This window comes from Emys orbicularis, assembly GCF_028017835.1.
Source record: "Emys orbicularis isolate rEmyOrb1 chromosome 19 unlocalized genomic scaffold, rEmyOrb1.hap1 SUPER_19_unloc_1, whole genome shotgun sequence".
Classification (NCBI taxonomy): Eukaryota; Metazoa; Chordata; order Testudines; family Emydidae; genus Emys; species Emys orbicularis.
This window is the reverse complement of record NW_027045148.1, coordinates 96,146-116,579: the sequence shown is the minus strand read 5'-3', so window position 1 is coordinate 116,579 and position 20,434 is coordinate 96,146. Positions and strand designations below refer to the sequence as shown.

General features: G+C 60.4%; 1 protein-coding gene across 1 annotated transcript; it reads right to left on the bottom strand.

Annotated features, from left to right (window-relative positions):
* Positions 1-1,305: 1,305 nt before the first annotated feature.
* Positions 1,306-18,790, bottom strand: LOC135894922 (ultra-long-chain fatty acid omega-hydroxylase-like). The gene is made up of 12 exons (XM_065422976.1): positions 18,569-18,790; positions 17,232-17,376; positions 10,612-10,665; positions 8,462-8,589; positions 7,749-7,870; positions 4,399-4,666; positions 3,820-3,886; positions 3,262-3,391; positions 2,642-2,775; positions 2,447-2,511; positions 1,851-1,933; positions 1,306-1,510 (listed from the first exon to the last, which is right to left on the bottom strand). Exons 1-12 carry the CDS (start codon positions 18,788-18,790, stop codon positions 1,306-1,308), a joined length of 1,623 nt encoding a protein of 540 aa, XP_065279048.1.
* Positions 18,791-20,434: the final 1,644 nt, after the last annotated feature.

Here is a 20,434-nt window from a genome sequence, read left to right as displayed (position 1 = left end):
AAGGCCGGATCCCAAAGCCTTGTGGCCTCGTCCCTGCAGCAGGGGCCTTGGACTTCGCCGTGCTCCGGAACGACCTTAGAAATATCTTGAAACCAACTGTCCCCCAGTTCCAGGTCCAGCTGCCCCAGGGGGCACACCCAGCCCCCTCCTCCCTGCCCTCAACCATTGTTTGTCTCGTTGAACCATGAGTTCCCTGTGGCAGAGAGCGGGTCCCTGCTGGGTCTGCAGCCAGCCCCCCTGGGCACTCTGGCAGTACAATTCCCCATTGTGTGTGTGTGTTCCCTGTAGCAGGTGTGTCTGTGTGAAGGAAACAAAGGCATGTACAAGGTTCCCTGCCCCAACTCCCCTGGGTGACTGCAGGCAGCAGTTGCGATTGCTAGGCAGCTGCCCCCTGGGTTGCTGCCCACCCCAAAGCCACCCACAGCAGGCCAAGGCAGAAGTTCTCACCGGGGCCCCTCAGGAAGATCGGCCAGAGCACGGAGCCACCTGGCCGCAGGCCTCTCAGCTGTTCCTGCCCCAGACCAGGGGGGTGGATTGCTGAGTGCAGAAGTGGGGGGAGCAGGCAGGAGGGAAGATTCCTACCCTCCAGGGAAGGGAAGTGAGAGACAGACCAGACCCTGAGCTCCAGACAGCAGCATCAGGACAGGGGGGCTGGTGGGAACGCAGGGGCTGATCCACTAACGAGCCCATAGCATTTAGGGTTATTGACCACGTGTTCTTAGATGCCCCACCATAAGTATCTGGCACTTCACCCCCCGACTGCATTTACCCTCAGCCCCCGTGGGTAGGGCCATTAGCCCCATTGCACTGATGGGAGTTCAGGGCCAGAGGCTGAGTGACTTGCCCAAGGCTACACAGGGAGCCCGTGGCAGAGCAGGGAATTGAACACAGGTCTCCCACATCCTAGGCTAGTGGCTGAACTGCCGGGCAGAGAGCGCAGGCCACGGGGGTCACCTAGACTGTGAGTGGGCCGAGCCGGGAGCCAGGCTGCTGGGCTCCATTTCTAGCTCTGACATTGAGTCACCAGGTGGCCGTGGGCATCCAGCGGGGCTGGGGAAAGGCACTTGTCGCCCTCACTCCCAGGGGCAGGTGGGGGAGGGCTAAGCAGCTGGTGTCTGAAAGGAGCCTGCAGCACCTTCGGGGCCTATGCCTGGACCCCAGAGTGCCTTCTTTGGTACAGAGGGCTGGTCTAGATTAGAGGAGAGAGCTGGCCCCACCATGATCCCCACCTGGTCCTCCACTCGGCAGGCCCCTGAGCTGTGTGGGGCAGGCTGGATCCCCCGCAGTGGGTGGGAGTGGATGGCCCTAGGAGCGCGGTGCGGGGGGCCGGCTCTCACCGGTAAGCCCCAGCGGCTCCAGATGCAGCCACAGCCCGTTCTCGCTGCGCAGGATCAGCTCAGGCTTGCGCCGCACAGGTCTGCTCTCATCCAGCCGCACAGCGAAGCGCAGCAGCGTCAGCGCCAGCACCACCTTCATCTCTGCCATGGCGAAGTTCTGCCCGATGCAGTTCCTGCGAGAGAGCCAGGTGTGTCAGCCGGTGCTCTTCGCCCGGAAACCACACGCCATGTGAGGGCAGGGATGGGGGAGCAGGGACAGACACCCCAGAACCCACTGCCCACAGGCACAGACAGATGCTGGGGGGAGCCCAACCCCCTCTGGGAGAAGGGACAGATCCTCAGCAATAACAGCTGACCCCAGCACTGACCAGAGGCCACCTCCTGTGTATCCCACAATGCTTCACTGCAGCCAGGGCGCCAACAGGGAGCCACTCGCTGGTGGGCAGCCGGGGGGGGGGAGGAGGAGGGGGCAGTTCGTGCGGCGAGGGGCTCTGAGTCTGGCAGGCAGGTTACCTGGGTCCAGCAGAGAAGGGCATGAAGGCCAGCGGGGGCTGGTTCTTGGAGTTCTCTGGGTCGAAGCGGTGTGGGTTATAGACCTGGAGCAGCAAGCACAGGGCACGGTGAGGGGAGAGAGGGTGGGGGGCGGGGCTGGGGTCCCTGAGCCAAGGAGGGAGCAAAGGCAGCCCCCACACCCAGGTGCAGCATGGGCACCAGGGTCCCCAAAACCGAGCTGCCCACTGGGGCCATGCGCTGGCAGTGGGGATGGTTCTGCCTCCACCCAACACTCAGAGCCGGGCCGGGCCCAGTGACCCAGCCCTGCCCAGTGAATGGGGGTGTGACCCTCACTCCCCTCTAGGCAAGCTCGGGGGCGGGGGGAAGCTTCCTCTCTGTGGAGGGTCGCTGGGAATAGGAAGCTGCTAGACTGATGGCGCTTCAGCACCCCCTAGTGCCACGCCGGGGCACTGGGTCAGCAGTGACTGCGAGGGGACAGCACCCCCTACCGAGCCCCCCAATCCCGCCCCTGCAGCACAGCGCCCCCTAGTGCCATGCTGGAGGTGGCCGTGGGGCGGAGTAGAGCCAAAGGGACAGAACAGAGTGACCAGCGATACCTGGGGCTCCGGCCAGACAGCAGGATTGTGATGTGTCCCGTAGATACTGATCAGACAGACGTTCCCTGCCAGAGAGGAAACTGCCTCGTTAGAGAGGAAAGGGAGAAGGAGGGTAGGGGCTGAGCGCCTCAGGGGTTATGGGCCCAGATCTGGTGCCATGCCCCTGGCTGAGAGGGCAGGGAAGGAGGCTGGTACCTTTGGGTAGGACACGTCCGTCGGGCATTTTGATGTCCTCGGTGCAGCGCCGGGACACGGCTGTGACGGGTGGGTGCAGGCGCAGACTCTCCTTGATGCACATGGTGGAGAAGGGCATCTGGGACAGGTCCTCCCTGCAGAGAGCAGAGCTTAGCGCTGGCCCCAGAGGTGGATGCACGAGGGGCCCAGTGTGAACCCATGAGCCAGGCACTGGGCTGGGACAGACTCACATCTGCATGGAGCTGGCACTGAGGGGACGTATGACACCGTGAGTGGCGGGGGAGGGGGATGCACACCTGAGTGGCAGGGCCCTTGGGCATGTCCGGGGAGGCATCAAAACCCAGAGTGGCAGGGCCCTTGGGCACTGGGGAGCAGCCTAGGCCTATCTTGCAGGGGAAGCCCGCCAGCTTGTGGGGCTGGCAGAGGTGAAGGGGCCCCAGCGCTAGGCATGGACTGGTGGGGGAGGGGAGGGCAGCGGCTGTGCTAACCCTCACAGGTGGGGCGGGGGCTGTGCTGGGACTAAAGGGTGGGGGAGGCCACACAGGCCCTGGAAGTGGTGGTGCTGGCGGTCCGCACTGCACTGGACAGACCCAGCACTGCAGCCGGAGCAGCCATCTCACCATTCAATCTCCTCCGACTCCTTGTCCCGCATTAAGTCCTTGATCTCCTCCCGGCAGCGCTCCTGGTACTCGGGGTGACAGGCCAGGTTATACAGCACCCAGGAGAGGCCGCTGGCTGTGGTGTCGTGGCCTGCAGAGAGAGGCCAGCGCAGCGTGAGAGATGCTGGGGGGCCAGAGAGGGACTGTGGAGACTCCGGGGCTGGAGGGACCCTGCCCGGCTCAGCTCCTGCCAGCACCTCCTCTGGGGCCTTGCTCCCCGTGACTCTCTGGCAGTGCCTGTGGGAACTCCAGGCCCCTCGTGCATGGGGGGCGAGTGGGGTGACTCTGAGCATCTGCCCCCTCTAGTGCCCCCCCTCTCTTGCTGGGACTGTCTGGCAGTGCCCAGGGGCAGATCTGTCTTAGCTCCATTTCACGGAAAGGCACACCCAGGTCACCCAGAGCCAGGGACTGAACCCAGCTCTCCTGCCCTCCTCCCCCACCAGAGCCATGTCATCTGCGGAGACAACATGAGGCTGTGAGGTCAGCAGGAGAGCCCCCCTGCCCAGGGCGGCTTCTCACCCTCAAACATGAAGGTGTCGGCCTCAGCTGCGATGTCCTCATCTGACAGGTCCTGGCCGTCCTCATCCTGCACAGAGCACACACTGCTGGACGGGTAACTTGGCTCCCCACAGGGCCCAGCCCATGCCTGCCCCATCTCAGACCCAGGGAGGATGGGACATCTTGGGGTGGAGTGAGCTAGGCCATCTCCCCTCCACCCCAGCCCAGGGAAAGAGGCAGCCCCTGCCCTGCCCCACAGCCTAGGCCCCAAGGTGGGCTCCCCCACCCCCCATGCCCAGCCTGGCTCTGGTGTTAGAGCTCCCCAGAGGTGCCAGCCCCATGTCGCCAAGTGCAGTTTATATCCCTCCACACTGAGCATGCTGGGAAGGCAGCACTGGCTCAGCCGCCCCAGAGAGCTGGGCTGGAGGGCAACTCCTGGTATGACAGACATCACACAGCACCTTCCACCTGGCAACGCCCTGCCCGGACATCAACGAACCCCCAGCTCCCGAGGGCACGGCCTCCCACTGTGCTACCTTGGCCAATAGCAGGACATCAGTGACCTCCCCACCCCCATGGGACAGGCCCCCACCACGTTACCTTGGCCAGAAGCAGGATGTCAATGAAGTCCACCGTCTTGCCCTGCTTGGATTTGAGCCAGGCCTCCCTGCCCAGGTGGCTCAGGGCCTGGTGGCGCCGCTGCACCACGTCGGCTGTGAAGCGGTGCACGGTGTCGCAGGCACGCCGGAAGCGCTGCCCGTCGGGCGTCAGGTAGTACAGGAAGTCCCAGTGCAGGAGCAGGCGGTGCTGGCGTCGCACCACCAGGGAGCTGAGCTCCAGGATGGCTGCGATGTAGTCACTGGGCGTCCTGCAACACAACAGGCCAGCATGTGACTGACAGGCTGGGGCGGGGGGTGCGCCCTGATCAGAGCTGGGGGATCCCGGGGGGCTGGGCCTTGCAACAGAGCGATCGTGTGATCTCCCAGCCACGGGATCTCCAGGCCGGCCGGCAGGGCGGGGACTGAGCTCGGGTGCCTCTGGCTGCTGCTGTGGCTCAGCCAGTGAATTTGAGTCATTTATCCTGCAGGATGCTTAACCAGAAAGGGTTAAGCATCCTGCAGGATAAATGACTCAAATTCAGCCCTTAAAAACATATGGGGAGATAATGTTTGTGGTTTTATGTATTTACGTATTTATTGATAGAGGTCAACAATGCCATCAAACAGTCCCTGTCTATGCCGTATTCTGTTAATTCAGAGATCAAAAGAACATCTTAGCATTTAAATAAACTGTAAACGCAGGATATCATCGCTGTATTCATCTCCCTTTGAAATGTATAGCCAATCATCTGTGAATGGTGGAAAAACAGGCAACTGCCTTATGTTAATTCGGGTAGCTAATTACCGGTGATGGACCTACTTCAAAGTGGCCCTGATTGCCTGTTGTTGGCCTAAGGACTCGGACCTGTCCAAGAAGGCCTGGAGTTGTATAAAAGACCCTTGGGTCCTGAGCCTGTTTATCTCAGATCTGCTTGAGGCTTCATGCAGGGGAAGCCTAAGCCACAAGGACTGAGATCCCAGGTCTGACTGGACCGCCCTGAATATAAACATTGGACTATAACCTATGGACTATTTCTGAAAGAACTCTTTGCGTCTACAAAGCTATAAATCTGAACCTCAAGAATGATACTCATGTCTGTATGTATACTGTTCTTTTAACCAATTCTCTCTTTTCTATTTTAATAAATTTGACTTTAGTTAATAAGAATTGGCTGTAAGGGTGGATTTGGGTAAGATCTGGAATATTCATTAACCCGGGAGGTAACGTGTCCGATCCTTTGGGATTGGTAGAACCTTTTCTGTTATATGATGAATAAGATTTTCATTGATCCTCATCATATTTGACTTGGGTGTCTAGGTGGAGCCCTGAGGCTGGGGTGCTTTAAGGGAACTGTGTTGTTGACTTCTGCGTAAACAGTGAGCTATAACAGAAGCTGTTTTGCGCTGACTTGGTAAATGTAAGTATTGGAATGTCCACCAGCTTGGGGGCTTGTCTGCCCCATTCTTTGCAGTTCACCCCAATTGAGTGACCTCAGTTGGCTCCCCTGGAACCCCAGTCACAGGGACCATAAAGAGCCCCAGACATGGGGTGGGGAAGGCAGCACGGCCCAGGCAGGCTCCAAGGAGCCCCCAGGCTAGCGCAGCCTGTTCCCTGGGTGCACCGAGGGGTCTGGGGTGTCAGGGGGCCCCACCCCCATGGGACAGCGATGTCAGCAGGGCATGGGAGATTGGGGGACGGGTGGGGTTCAGAGCACAGCTGGGCCTGGCAGGGATGGAGAAGTGCCCCTCCCCATCAGCTGGACAGAATGAAAGTGGGTTTGGCAGGAGCCGATCTCGGACTCCTCCCCAGGGCAGGCTGATGGGTCGGGACGTCCTGGTGTGAGCAAGTCCTGCCCGGGTTCCCCAGGGTCACGGGTCACCTCACTGCAGCAGAGGTGGGAACTGACTCCCGGCCTGCCAGGAAACCAGCCAGTTCCCCCGTCGCTGCCAGGTGAGGCTCCAGCCCAGCCCTCAGTCCCATTTCTGGCAATGGGGTCCGCTCTGAACTTGCACGCTGTGGACAGAAATGCTGGGCTCCCAGCACGTCCCTCCGCCAGCCCGGGGCCCGTCTGCACCGGCACGTCCCTCCACCAGCCCAGGGCCCGCCTGCACCGGCACGTCGCTCTGCCAGCCCGGGGCCCGCCTGCACCGGCACGTCCCGCAGCCAGCCCGGGGCCCGCCTGCACCGGCACGTCCCGCAGCCAGCCCGCGGCCCGCCTGCAACGGCACGTCCCACAGCCAGCCCGCGGCCCGCCTGCACCGGCACGTCCCTCCACCAGCCCAGAGCCCGCCTGCACCGGCACGTCCCTCTGCCAGCCCGGGGCCCGCCTGCACCGGCACGTCCCTCTGCCAGCCCGGGGCCCGCCTGCACCGGCACGTCCCGCAGCCAGCCAGGGGCCCGCCTGCACCGGCACGTCCCGCAGCCAGCCCGGGGCCCGCCTGCACCGGCACGTCCCGCAGCCAGCCCGCGGCCCGCCTGCAACGGCACGTCCCACAGCCAGCCCGCGGCCCGCCTGCACCGGCACGTCCCTCCACCAGCCCAGAGCCCGCCTGCACCGGCACGTCCCTCTGCCAGCCCGGGGCCCGCCTGCACCGGCACGTCCCTCTGCCAGCCCGGGGCCCGCCTGCACCGGCACGTCCCGCAGCCAGCCAGGGGCCCGCCTGCACCGGCACGTCCCGCAGCCAGCCCGGGGCCCGCCTGCACCAGCACGTCCCGCAGCCAGCCCGGGGCCCGCATGCACCGGCACGTCCCGCAGCCAGCCCGCGGCCCGCCTTCACCGGCACGTCCCGCAGCCAGCCCGGGGCCAGCCTGCACCGGCACGAACCGCAGCCAGCCCGCGGCCCGCCTGCACCGGCACGTCCCGCAGCCAGCCCGGGGCCAGCCTGCACCGGCACGAACCGCAGCCAGCTGGCAGTGTCCCATAACAGGGAGTCAACGTGCACCAGTGCAGTAAAACAGATACAAGCTGCAGACGAGGGCCCTGCAGTACATGTATAAACTGGGGGCAGGAGGGTTCTGGAGGGACGGGACTGAGGTGAGGAGCTTCCTGGCAGCAAGATGCATGCGGCAGCAGGATCATCCCCCCAAGAGAAGCACAGCACAGCCATGCTGACCCCCCCCGCCCCGCAACACCTCCAGACACCCCACTGGAGAGTCCCTGCCCAGGCCTGCAGCAACACCCTCCCCACCCTGGGATCTCCAGTTCAGGGACCCATTCCGTGAATCCGGATGGGCTCACTGGGGCCAGGCCAGGAAGGGAGGGACCCTGCAGCCCATTCTCCCCACTCTGACCTCCCCCCATGAGGGTCAGCGCGGGGCCCTGCTGGGGGAGCTGCCCCCGTGTCACTCACTCCTGGCAGTTGCTGTTGTAGCTGAAGACGCATTTCTGCAGACTGTCCAGGGTCATGAGGCTGACCTGTCCAAACATGTCCAGGGAGGTGGAGCCTGACGCCACCAGCCGGCGCCACTTGACCTGTGGGAGAACAGTGCCCGTGAGAGCCGCACAGCCACCCGCAGGGACAGCCCTGCAGAGCCCAGTGCCCACGCAATGCGGGTGGGCCAGCGTCAGAGACAGGCAAGCAGACAGGGGAGGAGGTTAGTGGACTGGTGTAGTGAAAGGGCTGGGCATGCGGTGGGGGCAGGTGGAAGAGCAGTGGGCAGACAGGCGGGTGGGAAGGGTATCGGTGCAGTATATGCCCTGAGGGGGGGAGGTGCAGGGCCAGGGGCACAGCGTAGTGATGGTGCAGCATATTCCGTAGGGTGTGGGGGAGGCAGGGGTGAGGGCAGGGTGCTGGTGCAGCATATGCCACGGGAGGAGGGCACTAGTGCAGCGTGTGCCGTGGGGGGAGGGTCACGGGCAGGCTGGGGGTGGCAGGTGACAGGGCAGTGTGTGCCATGCGGGGAGGGTGCACGGGCAGGCTGGGGGTGGAAGGGTGCCAGGGCAGTGTGTGCCGTGGGGGAAGGGTCACGGGCAAGCTGGCGGGTGCCAGGGCAGTATATGCCATGGGAGGGGCCAGAGGCACAGGCATGGATTTGGTGCCGTGGGGGGAGGGGGAGTACTCACATGCATGATGTCAGTGCTCTGGTTGAAGATCTTCATGTAGGGCTTCAGGATGTCGAAGTGGAAGGCTGGCGTCAGCATGCGCCGGTGCCGCACCCATTTCGCACCATTGCTCAGCAGCAAACCGTCCCCTGAGATGACAGGCACTCAGTTCAGAGCCTGGCAGCCATGGCAGAGATCCCGTAGCCCAGGCCCCCAGCAGTCCCCTGAATCATAGCCAGCTGGGGTGCTCAGCGAGAACCAACCTCCCTGGTGCATGTCGGGCAGGCACGAGAGTGTGCACGTGTGTGCAATGCGTGCAAGGAGTGTGGGTGGGGGTATGAGTGAAATATGTGTGTGTGTTTGTGGGGCACATGTGGGCATGAACATGCAGGTGCATGCGTGTGTGTATGTGCAGGTGCGTGGTGGTATGTGCAGAGAGGTGCATGGTGCACACCCATGTGCTGGTGCTCACGGCTATGGCATGAGTAGCTCCAGCTCCACACCGACATAAGAATGGACAGACTGGGTCAGCACAATGGTCCATCCAGCCCAGTGTCCTGTCTGCTGACAGTGGCCATATTTCCCCTTAATCGTCTCTTTTCCAAGCTGAAAACTCCCAGTCTTTTTCATCTTTCCTCATACGGAAGCTGTTCCAAACCCCTTTATGAACCTTTTCCAATTCCAGTATATGTTTTTTGAGATGGGGCGACCACACCTGCACGCAGGATTCAAGATGTGGGCGTACCATGGATTTATATAGAGACAATATGATATTTTCTGTCTTATTATCTATCCCTTTTCTAAGGGTTCCCAACATTCTGTTCACTTCTTTGACTGCCGCTGCACATTGAGTGGATGTTTTCAGAGAACTATCCACAATGACGCCAAGATCTCTTTCTTGAGTGGTAACAGCTAATTTAGGCCCCATCCATTTGTATGTATAGTTGGGATTATGTTTTCCAATGTGCGTTACTTGGCATTTATCAGCATTGAATTTCATCTGCCATTTTGTTGCCCAGTCACCCAGTTTGGAGAGATCCCTTTGAAACTCTTTGCAGTCGGCTTTGGACTTATCTTGAGCAGTTTTGTATCATCTGCAAATTTTGTCACCTGTTTACCCCCTTTTCCAGATCATTTATGAATATGTTGAATAGCACTGGTCCCAGTACAGACCCCTGGGGGACACCACTATTTACCTCTCTCCATTCTGAAAACTGACCATTTATTCCTACCCTTTGTTTCCTGTCTTTTAGCCAGTTACTGATCCAGAAAGGACCTTCCCTCTTATCCCATGACAGCTTACTTTGCTTACAAGCCTTTGGTGAGGGAACTTTGGTGAGTCACCCCCCTTCCCTTGGTCAGTCAGGGACTGCGATGAGGTAATGCTCATCTGACCCCGAGGGGGGGGGGCAGCATAGCCAAGAGGGAAGAAACAACGTGATAAAAGGGAGAGACGTTTGCCATGCTTTTCCTCTCTCGTCCACCTCCATCTACAGATACCACCACCAAGCGTCTGAAGCACTGATCAAAGGGGAGAGTCTGGCTGAAGAGCAACCAGCCAGCCTGTGGTGAGAAGCATCTAAGTTTGTAAGGGCATTGAAAGTGCTAAGATCAGCTTAGAATGCGTTTTGCTTTTATTTCATTGGACCAAATCCGACTTGTTATGCTTTGACTTATAAATCACTTAAAATCTATCTTTGTAGTTAATAAATCTGTTTGTTTATTCTACCTGAAGCAGTGCGCTTGGTTTGAAGCATGTCAGAGACTCCCCTTGGGAGAACAAGCCTGATACATATCAATTTCTTTATTAAATTGATGAACGTATATAAGCTTGCAGCATCCAGCAGGCATAATTGGACACTGCAAGACAGAGGTTCCTAGGTTTGTGTCTGGAACCAGAGATACTGGCTAGTGTCATTCAGTTGCACAGTCCAAGGAGCAGTTACATGCCAGAGGCTGTGCGTGAACAGCCCAGGAGTAGGGGTTCTCACAGTAGAGCAGGGTAAGGCTGGCTCCCAGAGTCGAGGATTGGAGTGACCTAGCAGATCACCGGTCCGGATAACACCAGAGGGGAATGTCACACCCTACTTTCCCCACAAGGCCGTCCCCTGGGGTCCGGGCCCCATGACACTAAGCACAACAGATCCAAGCCCAGAAGAAAGCGCACTCACCCAGCCAGGGCTTCAGGAAGCCATAGAACACGTAGTCCTTGGGTGCGATGGCAGCTGTGGGGGAGACCAGAGACGGGGCAGGCCCGGGGGTTAGTGCTGAGACACACACATGGCTCGGGGGGGCAGAGACGGGGCAGGCCCAGGGGTTAGTGTTGAGACACACACATGACTCGGGGGGGCAGAGATGGGGCAGGCCCAGGGTTTAGTGCTGAGACACACACACGGCACAGGGGGGCAGAGATGGGTGCAACCCGGCGTTAGCGCTCAGACACGGTATGGGGGGTGGTATTGGGGCGCATCCCGGTGCCACCGCTCACACACACACACGGTACAGGACACAGGGAAGGAGTGCAGGGCTACTGGTATCGGAGCCCTGGTTGGAGCTGCAGCACTTATTAGTCTGGAAAGGGGCAGCCGCAGGAACGTGGGTCTGTCCAGCGCCTGCTTGCTCCACAGGCTGTTTCCTAAGGAGCCTTGGAGCATCCCCCTGTGAAAGGAGCCCCCGTCAGACAAGGCAGAGCCCTGCTGGACACCCTGCTCCAGGCTCCTCCCTAGCAGCCAGGAGGGCAGCTGCTGGGGCAGCAGGACAGGCTCAGTGAACAGGGTGAAGGAGCCACATGACAGGGAGCAGGCGCTGAGCCACCAGGCCCCTCACGCAGAGCAGGCTCTGCTCTGAGCGAGTCACGGACAGGCAGGACACAGGGCGCAAGCAGCATCTGCAGCCTGGGCCGGGCCTGCGGAGCGACAGACACTGCACCTGGGGCAGTGCCTGCGACCCACGGACCGCGGGAGCTCGGCAGTCACGTGGGGCCTTCACAGTACAGAGCTTGGCATCTTTAAAACTCCCTATTTATTAGTTGTAATCCCTGACTCTAAAAGCGGGGTGGGATCCTGTGGCTACAGCAGGGTCTGAAGAGGGCTGGGAGCCAGGACTCCTGGGTTCTATTCCTGTCTCTTCCACACACACCCCCGCATCATTCTCCAGATTTCCCCCAACCCCTGACATCCCACTAGTCTCATGGCCATGCACCCCCATAATGGTATCTGCCCCACACTCTCTGCTTCTTCCCATAGGCCCCCCCAAGAACATTGGCCATTTAGTCCTTATGAGTCCCCCTGACCTGTTTCTCCCCTGGACCACCTCCCTAATTGTCCCCTTCACCCCACAGCCCTGCTGCACCCCCTTCGGGACCATGGACTGAGCTGATGAAGGGCAGGGGTGTGTATGTGTCCCTGAGCTGGCTGGATGCTATCAGACACATTGGGCTGACTCCACTCGCCTATCACCAGCCCCAGCAGCCAGGGATGCCGGCAGGGCTGCAATGAACCTTTGTTCCCATGGGTCACTGGCTCAGAGGCTGACGGTGGCTTCAGCCAGCAGCCAGGGGGACGTGCTCCTCTCAGGACGCTAGGGGCTGGCTACAGCCTCTGCCATAACCCCTCCGGGGCCAGGGGAACTCACTAAGGACCCTGGGTTGGCAGCCCCCTGCCATGACAGCACCCAGCCAGACAAGCAGCCCAATGAGCAGCCACGTGCCGAGCTGAGCTCAGCCCGAGACCTGAGCCATTCCCTCAGCCCCGACAGCCAGGCAGCCTCCTCCTCAGAACCGTGGAGGAGGGCTGGTCCTCCTGGCCGGGGGCTTTTCTAGGGAGCAGCTGCCTCTCACCACTGGGCCCATGTCCCCAGAGGTCCCATCATGCCGGGAGCAAATAGCACAACAGATAAGACCTATGGGTTAGAGTGGATGAGAAGCTGGATATGAGTCGACAGTGTGCCCTTGTTGCCAAGAAGGCTACCAGCATTTTGGGCTGTATAAGTAGGGGCATTGCCAGCAGATCGAGGGACATGATCATTCTCCTCTATTCGACATTGGTGAGGCCTCATCTGGAGTACTGTGTCCAGTTTTGGGCCCCACACTACAAGAAGGATGTGGAAAAATTGGAAAGAGTCCAGCGGAGGGGAACAAAAATGATTAGGGGGCTGGAGCACATGACTTATGAGGAGAGGCTGAGGGAACTGGGATTGTTTAGTCTGCAGAAGAGAAGAAGGAGGGGGGATTTGATAGCTGCTTTCAACTACCTGAAAGGGGGTTCCAAAGAGGATGGAGCTCGGCTGTTCTCAGTGGTAGCAGATGACAGAACAAGGAGTAATGGTCTCAAGTTGCAGTGGGGGAGGTTTAGGTTGGATCTTAGGAAAAACTTTTTCACTAGGAGGGTGGTGAAGCACTGGAATGGGATACCTAGGGAAGTGGTGGAATCTCCTTCCTTAGAGGTTTTTAAGGTCAGGCTTGACAAAGCCCTGGCTGGGATGATTTAGTTGGTGTTGGTCCTGCTTTGAGCAGGAGGTTGGACTAGATGACCTCCTGAGGTCCCTTCCAACCCTGATATTCTATGATTCTATGATAGCTCCAGGTGCCTGCTGGGAATCCAATCCCCTGCTGAGCCCCAGGACAGACAGATGGACGGACGGACACACAAACTCCTGGCGCTGGGGCCACCCTCACTACCTGACTCCAGCAGCACGGGTTTAACGACCTCTGGGTGGAAGAGCCGCAGAATGGGAAACCAGGGGCCAAACCACCAAAGGCAGGAGTGGCTGTAGCGCCCGACGAGCTCGTCTACGCACTGCATCCCCTCCTCCGTGTTCTGACCCTACAACGAGGAGCCATGGGTTAGCCACGGGCCAGCCGGGACTCCAGCCACGTCTCTGGCCAGGGCGACATGCTGGGCCCAGCGCCCGACTCAGCCCACTGCAGGAGCAGCAGCTCCCCGGGCAGACCCACTGCTGGCTGTTCTCAGAGTGCCTCCCGCTTCATTTCTAATGGGGGAGGGGAGACTGGCAGACTGCCCTCACCTGGCAGTAGGTTGGACGGGGCCACTAGGGGCTCCCCGTGTTGTCGCAAACACGGGCTCCCAGCTGTTCTCTGTGCAGAGCTGAACCCAGGGCCTCAGTGGGCAGCGTGCATGAGCCCTCAGCCCTGGCATGAACTAGCTACGTGCATTCACACAGCCCCGGCACTGCACCCCCACCCTGCGCTTCTCTGCCATCCAGCTGAGCTGAGCAGGAGACTGAGCGCTGAGGGCTCCTGAGCCCCGAAGCACCCCTGTCCTGGCACAGTGACATACAGCTCTGCTCCAGGGAGTAACTCACCGCTCAGACCCAGCCGCTGGCTTTGAGGACTAAAGCCAGACCTCCCCCCTCTGTGTCCTGCCAAGCCAGCCCGGCACTGGGGGAGGGAGCTAAACTCTGTTCCTGCTGCTGCATCAGCAACGGGATTGTTTACAAAGTTCCAGCAGACTGAACTGGGTCCCTGGGCACAGCCCCTAGCCGCTGGGATGGGCAGCAGTTCAGGGATGAGCAAACAAGCCCCAGCTTAGCTCCACGTGCTCTTGGCCCTGCGGGCCCAGGCGCCACTTGGAGCAGGGCTAATTGGAAACAGTGGCAGCAGTATGTGAACGGGAACAGAGATGTCGCCTCCGCAAGGGGGCAGGAGAGGCTGGAGCAGGAGCCCCCAGGCCAAGGAGCACTGACCAGGCCGGGGGCTGGACTCCTTCGGAGTCTGGCTCCAGCTCATTGCACAGCCCCCTGCAGCGCACAGCCCCAGCAACTCGCTCACCAGAGAGGGGCCTGCGCTGGTGGGCGGGGGTAGCTGCACAGAACCCTCACCCTCTGCTGCACCCGCTGACTCCTCTCAGCACCCAGGTGATTGGCACTACGAGAGACACCAGCACACTGGGCAACCGGCCCTGGCAGGGGCCACTCTCCCTGGGCGGCAGGGAGGGGACAGGGCCAGCACCGGCTCCCCATGTCACTGATCATTGCTGGCCATCACTACCCTGCCTCTGGAGTGTGTGCGTGTGTCCCCTGCCCTCCCCGGGGCCCAGCTGCTCATGCAAGACCAATGATGACACAAGTCCCCAGTGGGGAGGTGGCTCTGCTTCCTGCCCCCGAGGAGTTCAGCCAGGCAGTGCCCTTGGCCCTGCTGCCCAGACTGTCCTGAGCCATCACCCTGCCCGGGCTGGAAGGGTCTTTGCTGTGCAGCAGGTCCCACTGGGTGCTGCCTTAGGCCTGCCCTGCATGGCTGGGTCTCTGCTCCTGTTGTTCCCAGGAGCCCCGGGCACAGCACTGCTGGAACTGAGAGCCTCAGTCCCGGCTATGGACCATTGACTCTTCATGCAGGAGACAGCCAGTCTGTGCTCCCTGTGCCCAGGAGAGGAGCTGCTATGGCTCAGTGGCTCTGGTGGGGTGAGGGCTTGTCCATGGCTCCCTGGCAGCACTGGGTGCGGGGGGTGGCTATACCACAGGGGCACCATCTCCCCTCTTCCAAAGGGGGAGCAGTAGCTGCAATCTGCAGCCCCTGGACACGCTCTGCCTGCTCCTGCACTCCTTGCCCCCCCCCGCATGAGGCCCAGAGGCATTGCTGGACTCAGCCCCGGGGACATCACTGGACTCAGCCCCATCCCCTTATGGCAGCAGGCAGCTTCTGGGTGCCCCTGGATCCACAGGGTAGCACGGGCTGGCTGGGCTGGATTCCCCAAAGCAGCAAATGGCACAATCTCTCAAGAGCCAAACAGGAATTGGCACAAACCAGGGCACAAGGAAGACCCCCACAAAAACCTGGCCCACACAGCTACATGACCCCATTTTATTCCCTGCCTCCCTGCACAGAGCACGTTGACGGCCTTTGCCCAGGGTGAGCTGGTGCAGACACTGGCCTGCAGCAAGAGCAGTCACATCAAGGGAGCTGGAGAAGCTGGACTAAGGCAGCCCATCCTCTGGGGGGATCCAAAACTGCCCAGGAGGAAGGGGATTCTGTAGAGCTGCAGAGCCCAGCCTGTCCGACGGGGTTTCCAATGCAGCACGGCCCCAGAGACAGACTAAAGCTTCCTGGGCAGAGCTGTCCCACAATGGAGCAGGGAGGCAGTAGTCCCTCCCTCCACTGTGCCCCCACCTCAAATAGCACAGTGACAGCAGGGGAGGGGTCCAGGAGGAGCCATCAGAACCAGGACCAGCTCCAGGCACCAGCTAAGGAAGCAGGTGCTTGGGGCGGCCAATACAAATGGGCAGCAGTCCAGCCACTCTTGGGGCTGCACGTCCGGTCTTTGGCGGGAATTTGGCAGCGGGTCCCTCAGTCCCTCCCTTCCTCTTTGAGCTGCCACCAAAGTTCCGCCGAAGAGGAAGAGAGGGAGTGAAGGACCCGCCGCCTAAGAATGGAGCAGCACGATTGAGCTGCTGCCGAAATGCCGCCGATCCGCTTTTTTTCCCCCCCGCTGCATGGGGCGGCAGAAAACCTGGAGCCGGCCCTGATCAGAACAACTCAAGCTCTGGAAAACCTGCCTCTCTGGGGGAGGCTACAGGAGCCCAATGGATTTAATTTCTTCAAGAGCAGGAAAAGAGGTGCCTAGCTCCCTGGGCAGGGATGCCTGGCAGCAGAGGGCTCTGCCATCCAGCAGACAGCGGCTGAGTGAGATCCAGCAGGAACGAACTCAGACTGGCAACGCAGTGCAAGTGTTTGACAGGGAGGGGAATGAGCCCTGGGAACAGCTGGCCCAGGGACGTAGGGGCTTTGCCATCCCTGGGAGTCTTTACATGGAGATGGGCTGGCCCTTTGTAACGCTCCCTCCAGCACAGCCGGGAGCTCGGGGCTGGCTGCAGGGAGCTCTGGGGAGGGTCTCTGGCTTGTGTGACACAGGCAGTCAGATTAGAGGAACAGAACCGTCCCTCCTGGCCTGACCCACCCTGCATTCAGCTCTGGGCCCCCTGGAACCCTCTCTACAGTAACCCAATCCCAGCTGTCAAGGCCAGAAGAGGCTGCTGGGCCCACGCAGTGCAGAACCCAGGGGAGAGCAGCCAAGGTGGCAGGGAAGGATTGGTTCACCCAGGCAGGAGCGAGTCAGTTGAGCCAAGGGGCCTGCACTCATTATGTACGAGAACACAAGGGGTGGGACCCATGGGGGTGGGGGTTGACCTGGAACAGAGGGAGATCCAGGCTGGACAGTGCAGACTCCGAGGACCTATTGCTGGGAGACGCCCATTAGCTTCCCAGGCAGATTGTCCCCTCTGGTGCCTTCCCCAGGGCTCTGGTCAGGCTGCTCTGCAGGGCTGCAGGTGACTGGCTCCCAGCCCTGCCCTGGGGAAGATCAGGAAAACCTTCATACCAGCATGATGTCACACTGGGGTAAGGGACTGGCTGGGAGCCCTTCCCTTGGGATGTTCACAGCTAGCCTGGCCAGGGCCCTAGAGAACAGAGTGCTGGGGCCAGTCCTGCATAGGTTTCCAAGGGGATAGGCTAGAGCGGCCCAGGTGGTCTCTCCCATCTCTGGCCCCACAGGTTGTGTCTACACTGCAATTAGACACCTGTGACCTGCCCATGTCAGCTGACTCAGGCTCAGGGCTGTAAAACTGCGGTATAAACATTTGGGATCAGGCTGGAGCCCAAGTTCTGGGACCCCACAGGGGGGAGGTCCCAGAGGCCAGGCTCCATCCCCAGCCAGCATATCTACACTGCCGTGTAACAGCCCCACAACCCAAGCCAGCCGAAAGGGGCCAGCCACGGGTGTGTACGTGCTGTGCAGACATACCCTCAGAGTCTCACCACCACCCCCAGGAGCCAGCGTACCTGAGGCTGTTGTGATCGGCTTGAGGTAATCAGGGTGCACCAGGGACAGGACTGGTAGGAAGGGCCCCATCCATGTCACAAAGGCCTGGGACAATGTAGCCACTGTTTGGGACACCAAGCTCAGCCCCTCCTCACCAGGTATGAACTGCAGGAGGGATGGGGCAGAGTTAATACAGGGTAGGATTGGGACCCTCCTAGACTCCAGAGCAAGTCAGTGCACACCAGACAGGGCAGAATCAGATCCTCTGATCGGAGGCAGGACTGGGTCTCCCCACCGCCGTGTGCAATGCCTCACCAAGTGTATCTGTCAAGACCCTCACTCCTGAGCACGGCCGATGCCTGATATCACAGCACATGGTGACTGGCTATGCCCTTGCCACAGCTACACCAGGTGGGGCCATCCCACCAGGGGCTTTATAACCCTCCCTGCTCCACAGCAAAGGCAACCGAACATGCCTAGGGGCCACTCACCACCAACGCAGGCAGAGCCATTGGGATGCAGCTGGCTGGGAGGGGTGGCACGGGGCTCGGCCAGGGAGCATGGCAGGGGCCAGTGGTGAGCAGAGAGGCTTCTATGGATTGGTTCCCTTAGAGCCCCCTGCCACTGGGCAAGTGTCTGGGCACCGGAGCCCAGGGCCACCCACCAGGGCACATCCCACGCTCAGCCTCGAGCCCTGCCTGGAGAACGCAGCATTTGAGTGCAGGGCACTGGGTGAGTAGGGGGCCATTCACCCCCCCACACACACTCTGCATGTTGTCCAGAGCCCCACCTGCCCCATCCAGTGCCAGAGATGGAGCCCAGGGCCCTGCTCTATCGGGGGTGCATTAGAGCCAGCAGCCATAGGAAGGGCCCCATCCACAGCAGGATGGGAGCAGCAGTGTGGTCAATGCCTCTGCCTCCAGCTCAGGCCCTCCTCGTTGGGTCAGGAAATCTGACTGAGTTCAGACGCTGCTCACTCTGGTGCCAGACGGGGCGTGTGCTGAGAACCCGGTGGAGCTGTCCCAGGGCCCTCGTCTCCTACCCCTGCTCGGTCCCAGCCCCATTCCCACGTGTCTGATGGATGGGCACAACTCCCTGAGCGACCTGCCAGGCCATGCTCCCCTGGCCAGCACCGGCTGGGACCAAAGCCCTTCACCTGGGAGGGAGGGAGAGGCCTGAACCAGCTGGGTCACCTGCCCCCAGCCCTCTCGGGGGCTATTCCACCAGCCCCTCCCTTGGGGTGGGCAAGGGTGGCTCCTGCCAGCAGGGATCCAGCCATATCTCAGTGGCAGCAAGGGGTAAGAGGGAAGAGAAGACACTCATCCCCCTCCCCACCCCCACGTGACATGTCACCTACCATCCCCAAGTGCCCCAGCAGCCAGTTGCGACGCGGGGGCTCCGGGAAGCAGCGCAGCCGCTGGCAGTTCACATAGTAGCGGTGCCAGGAGCTCCCGAGCTGCAGGAGGGTGCGGAAGAGCAGGGCCAGCAGGGCAAGGAGCAGGGCAGAGACGGTGTAGGCACGGAAGGGGGTCTGCTCCATGCTCAGCAGCTCCAGGACCCAGTCCGTGAGCGGCAGCATCCTGTGGGGAGAGACAGGGCTGTTACCAGGGGTGAACTGCCACTGGGTCCCTTTGTTACAAGCTGTATGCAAGTTACTGAGCTACTGAGAGGTAGATACGCTGGAGGGTAGGGATAGGGTCCAGAGTGACCTAGACAAATTGGAGGATTGGGCCAAAAGAAATCTGATGAGGTTCAACAAGGACAAGTGCAGAATCCCGCACTTAGGAAGGAAGAGTCCCATGCACTGCTACAGACTGAGGACCGACTGGCTAAGCAGCAGTTCTGCAGAACAGGACCTGGGGATTACAGTGGAGGAGAAGCTGGATATGAGTCAGCAGTGTGCCCTTGGTGCCAAGAAGGCTAACAGCATATTGGGCTGCATTAGTAGGAGCATTGCCAGCAGATCGAGGGAAGTGATTATTTCCCTCTATTTGGCACTGGTGAGGCCACATCTGGAGTATTGCGTCCAGTTTTGAGCCCCCCACTACAGAAAGGATGTGGACAAATTGGAGAGAATCCAGCAGAGGGCAATAAAAATGATCAGGGGGCTGGGGCACATGACTTACGAGGAGAGACTGGGGGAACTTGTTTAGTCTGCAGAAGAAAAGAGTGAGGGGGGATCTGATAGCAGCCTTCAACTACCTGAAGGGGGGTTCCAAAGAGGATGGAGCTCGGCTGTTCTCAGTGGTGGCAGATGACAGAACAAGGAGCAATGATCTCAAATTGCAGTGGGGGAGGTGTAGGTTGGATATTAGGAACCACTATTTCACTAGGAGGGTGGTGAAGTACTGGAACGAGTTCCCTAGGGAGGTGGTGGAATCTCCATCCTTAGAGGTTTTTAAGGCCCAGCATGACAAAACCCTGGCTGGGATGATTTAGTTGGTGTTGGTCATGCTTTGAGCAGGGGATTGGACTAATATAATAACTCCAACCCTAATATTCTATGATTCTATGTGTGAGCCAGGAGAGAACCCAGCCCCCCTAGCCAGCCAATAGCCCTTCCTGCTCCTCACCCACCCTGGCCCCCCAGTTCCCCCACACAGCCAATAGCCCTTCCTGTTCTCCAGAGGCAATGTGTGTGTGTGTGTGGGGGGGGTCTCATATCCCCCTCCCCAAGATTCCTGCCAGGGTTTATATCCACTGGAGCCACCTGACTCTTCCCCAGGGCACAGGCCTGGGGTCTGCAAAACTGCCATGAAGCTTCCCCTGGGCGGGCAGGGCACTTGGCAGCGGGCTCCTGCTCCCTCCCTCTTCCCCCCCCCCCGCACACAGCTGGCTCTAGCCCTCAGTGCCCAGCACCCATCCCCCACCTCCCAGGCACAGCTGGCTCCTTCCCTGCCCTTCCCCCCCTGCACACACCGGCTCAGGGCTGCCGCACAGGGCTGGACCTTGCCCCAGCTGCCTGCAGGCTCAGTGCGGTTCCCTCACAGCCGGAGCCGGGACCCTCCTGCACGCAGCTGGCTCCAAGCTTTTACTCCCAGCGCCTCCAGCTCCTGCCCCCCTCCCCTCATAACAGCTGGTACTGGGCTCTCCGGGGGGCACAACAGCCACTCCCCGCCTGCCTTCCCCAAAGCGATTCAGGTGCAGCAGCTGGTCTTCCCAGGCCCTGGCTTCCTTACCTGCCCGGAGCTCCTTGGACACCAGCTGCAGCAGCCTTTCCCTT

Bases quoted from the DNA above. Each gene is read 5' to 3' on its own strand.
- LOC135894922 (XM_065422976.1), bottom strand. From the start codon at position 18,790: ATGCTGCCGCTCACGGACTGGGTCCTGGAGCTGCTGAGCATGGAGCAG. The intron at 8,590-10,611 runs GTGAGTGCGCTT...CTGTCATCTCAG, and splicing joins CTTCCTGAAGCCCTGGCTGG to GGGACGGTTTGCTGCTGAGC. The intron at 1,934-2,446 runs GTATCGCTGGTC...TTGCTGCTCCAG, and splicing joins CTGTCTGGCCGGAGCCCCAG to GTCTATAACCCACACCGCTT.